At 41.6% G+C, this 1,197-nt stretch overlaps 1 protein-coding gene across 11 annotated transcripts in view; it reads right to left on the reverse strand.

Annotated features, from left to right (window-relative positions):
• The window catches only part of kcnma1a (potassium large conductance calcium-activated channel, subfamily M, alpha member 1a), a 117,097-nt gene that overhangs the window by 59,064 nt on the left and 56,836 nt on the right, over positions 1-1,197 (reverse strand). For all 11 annotated transcript variants that reach the window (XM_025060921.1, XM_025060922.1, XM_008321465.3 and 8 more), the window contains exon 9: positions 287-378. In XM_025060921.1, the coding sequence (XP_024916689.1) occupies positions 287-378 (92 nt within the window). The remainder of the gene's footprint in view (positions 1-286; positions 379-1,197) is intronic.

Here is a 1,197-nt window from a genome sequence, read left to right on the forward strand (position 1 = left end):
ACCTTGTCTGGATTTCCAACTTACTTTCTGCCCCGTGTCGAGTTATAAGTCCCTCCGTATTTCTTCCGATTAAGGATGAGAGCAGCAATTTCTGGCACGTAGCGAGCAAACATGGCCTACATGCATGGAACAGAAAAAAAACACACACACACACAAACAAACAAACAAACACAAAGAAAAGAAAAAAAAAACAGCATGCAGAGAGGGTTGTACCGCACACACAGCAACAGAAAAAAACCACAACCACCATCACCACCACGGCAGCAGAACTCTCTGGAATACTTACTTTCTCCCATTAACCGCACTATAGGAACCACCATATTTCTTGCGGTTTCCTATTAACTCTATGATTTCAGGGACGTAGCTGGCAAACATGGCCTAAGGAGAAGATAAAAGACAGAGAGAGAGACTAAAAAAGAGACTAGTACGCCACAGAGTGGAGAGTGGAGAAACTGGCGCCTGGATTCCAGATTTCTGAGAGGAAGTAGAATTATGGAGGAACTTCACTCATGGTCTTCTGGGACTTGATGAACACCAGAAGAATGAAGAGCTCCAGTTATGAATTCTTTTTAGCTTTGGCGAAGATGTTTTTACTTTCGCCCAAAGTCTGATGTTTTCACTCTGGTTCAAACCTATGTGCCATGTTTTGTCCAACAAACACAGATGACGTGGCAGGTCGATTTGAAAAGACCCACCTGATGTTCCACAGCTGCAAAACACATCAAGGCTCGTTTGGTTTCTGCTTTCAGGCCTAAGAAAATGAGCTGGATGCATTTTGCAAAGTTTCACAGCCTAAGGAGGAGCAGGAAGGGTTAAAGGGAGTCGTGGAGCTCCTCAGGGAACACGTCCAGGGCCACTGGTCGTCTTATCACACTTTTACCAATGGTATAAGACCAACGTCCAAGTTTCAGCGGGAATTCACATCAATGATGCCTTCACTGACCGAGGGAAAATGAGTGGTATGTAACTGAACTTAATATTTCATTATAAAAAATAATTCATAATTTGAACTTAATATTTCATTATAAAAAATACACTCTTTTTTTAAATACGTTTTTAAGACATAATTCAGTCAAAGTAAAATATTAGAATCAAATACATGTTTATGTATTTCAGTCGATGACACCAACATCTCCCGTCTGGACCAGAACCATCGCCTCCTCCTCGTAAATACACTCTCAAGTCGCGCTTTGTGAA

Source organism: Cynoglossus semilaevis, chromosome 12 (genome assembly GCF_000523025.1).
Source record: "Cynoglossus semilaevis isolate Cse_v1.0 chromosome 12, Cse_v1.0, whole genome shotgun sequence".
Classification (NCBI taxonomy): Eukaryota; Metazoa; Chordata; class Actinopteri; order Pleuronectiformes; family Cynoglossidae; genus Cynoglossus; species Cynoglossus semilaevis.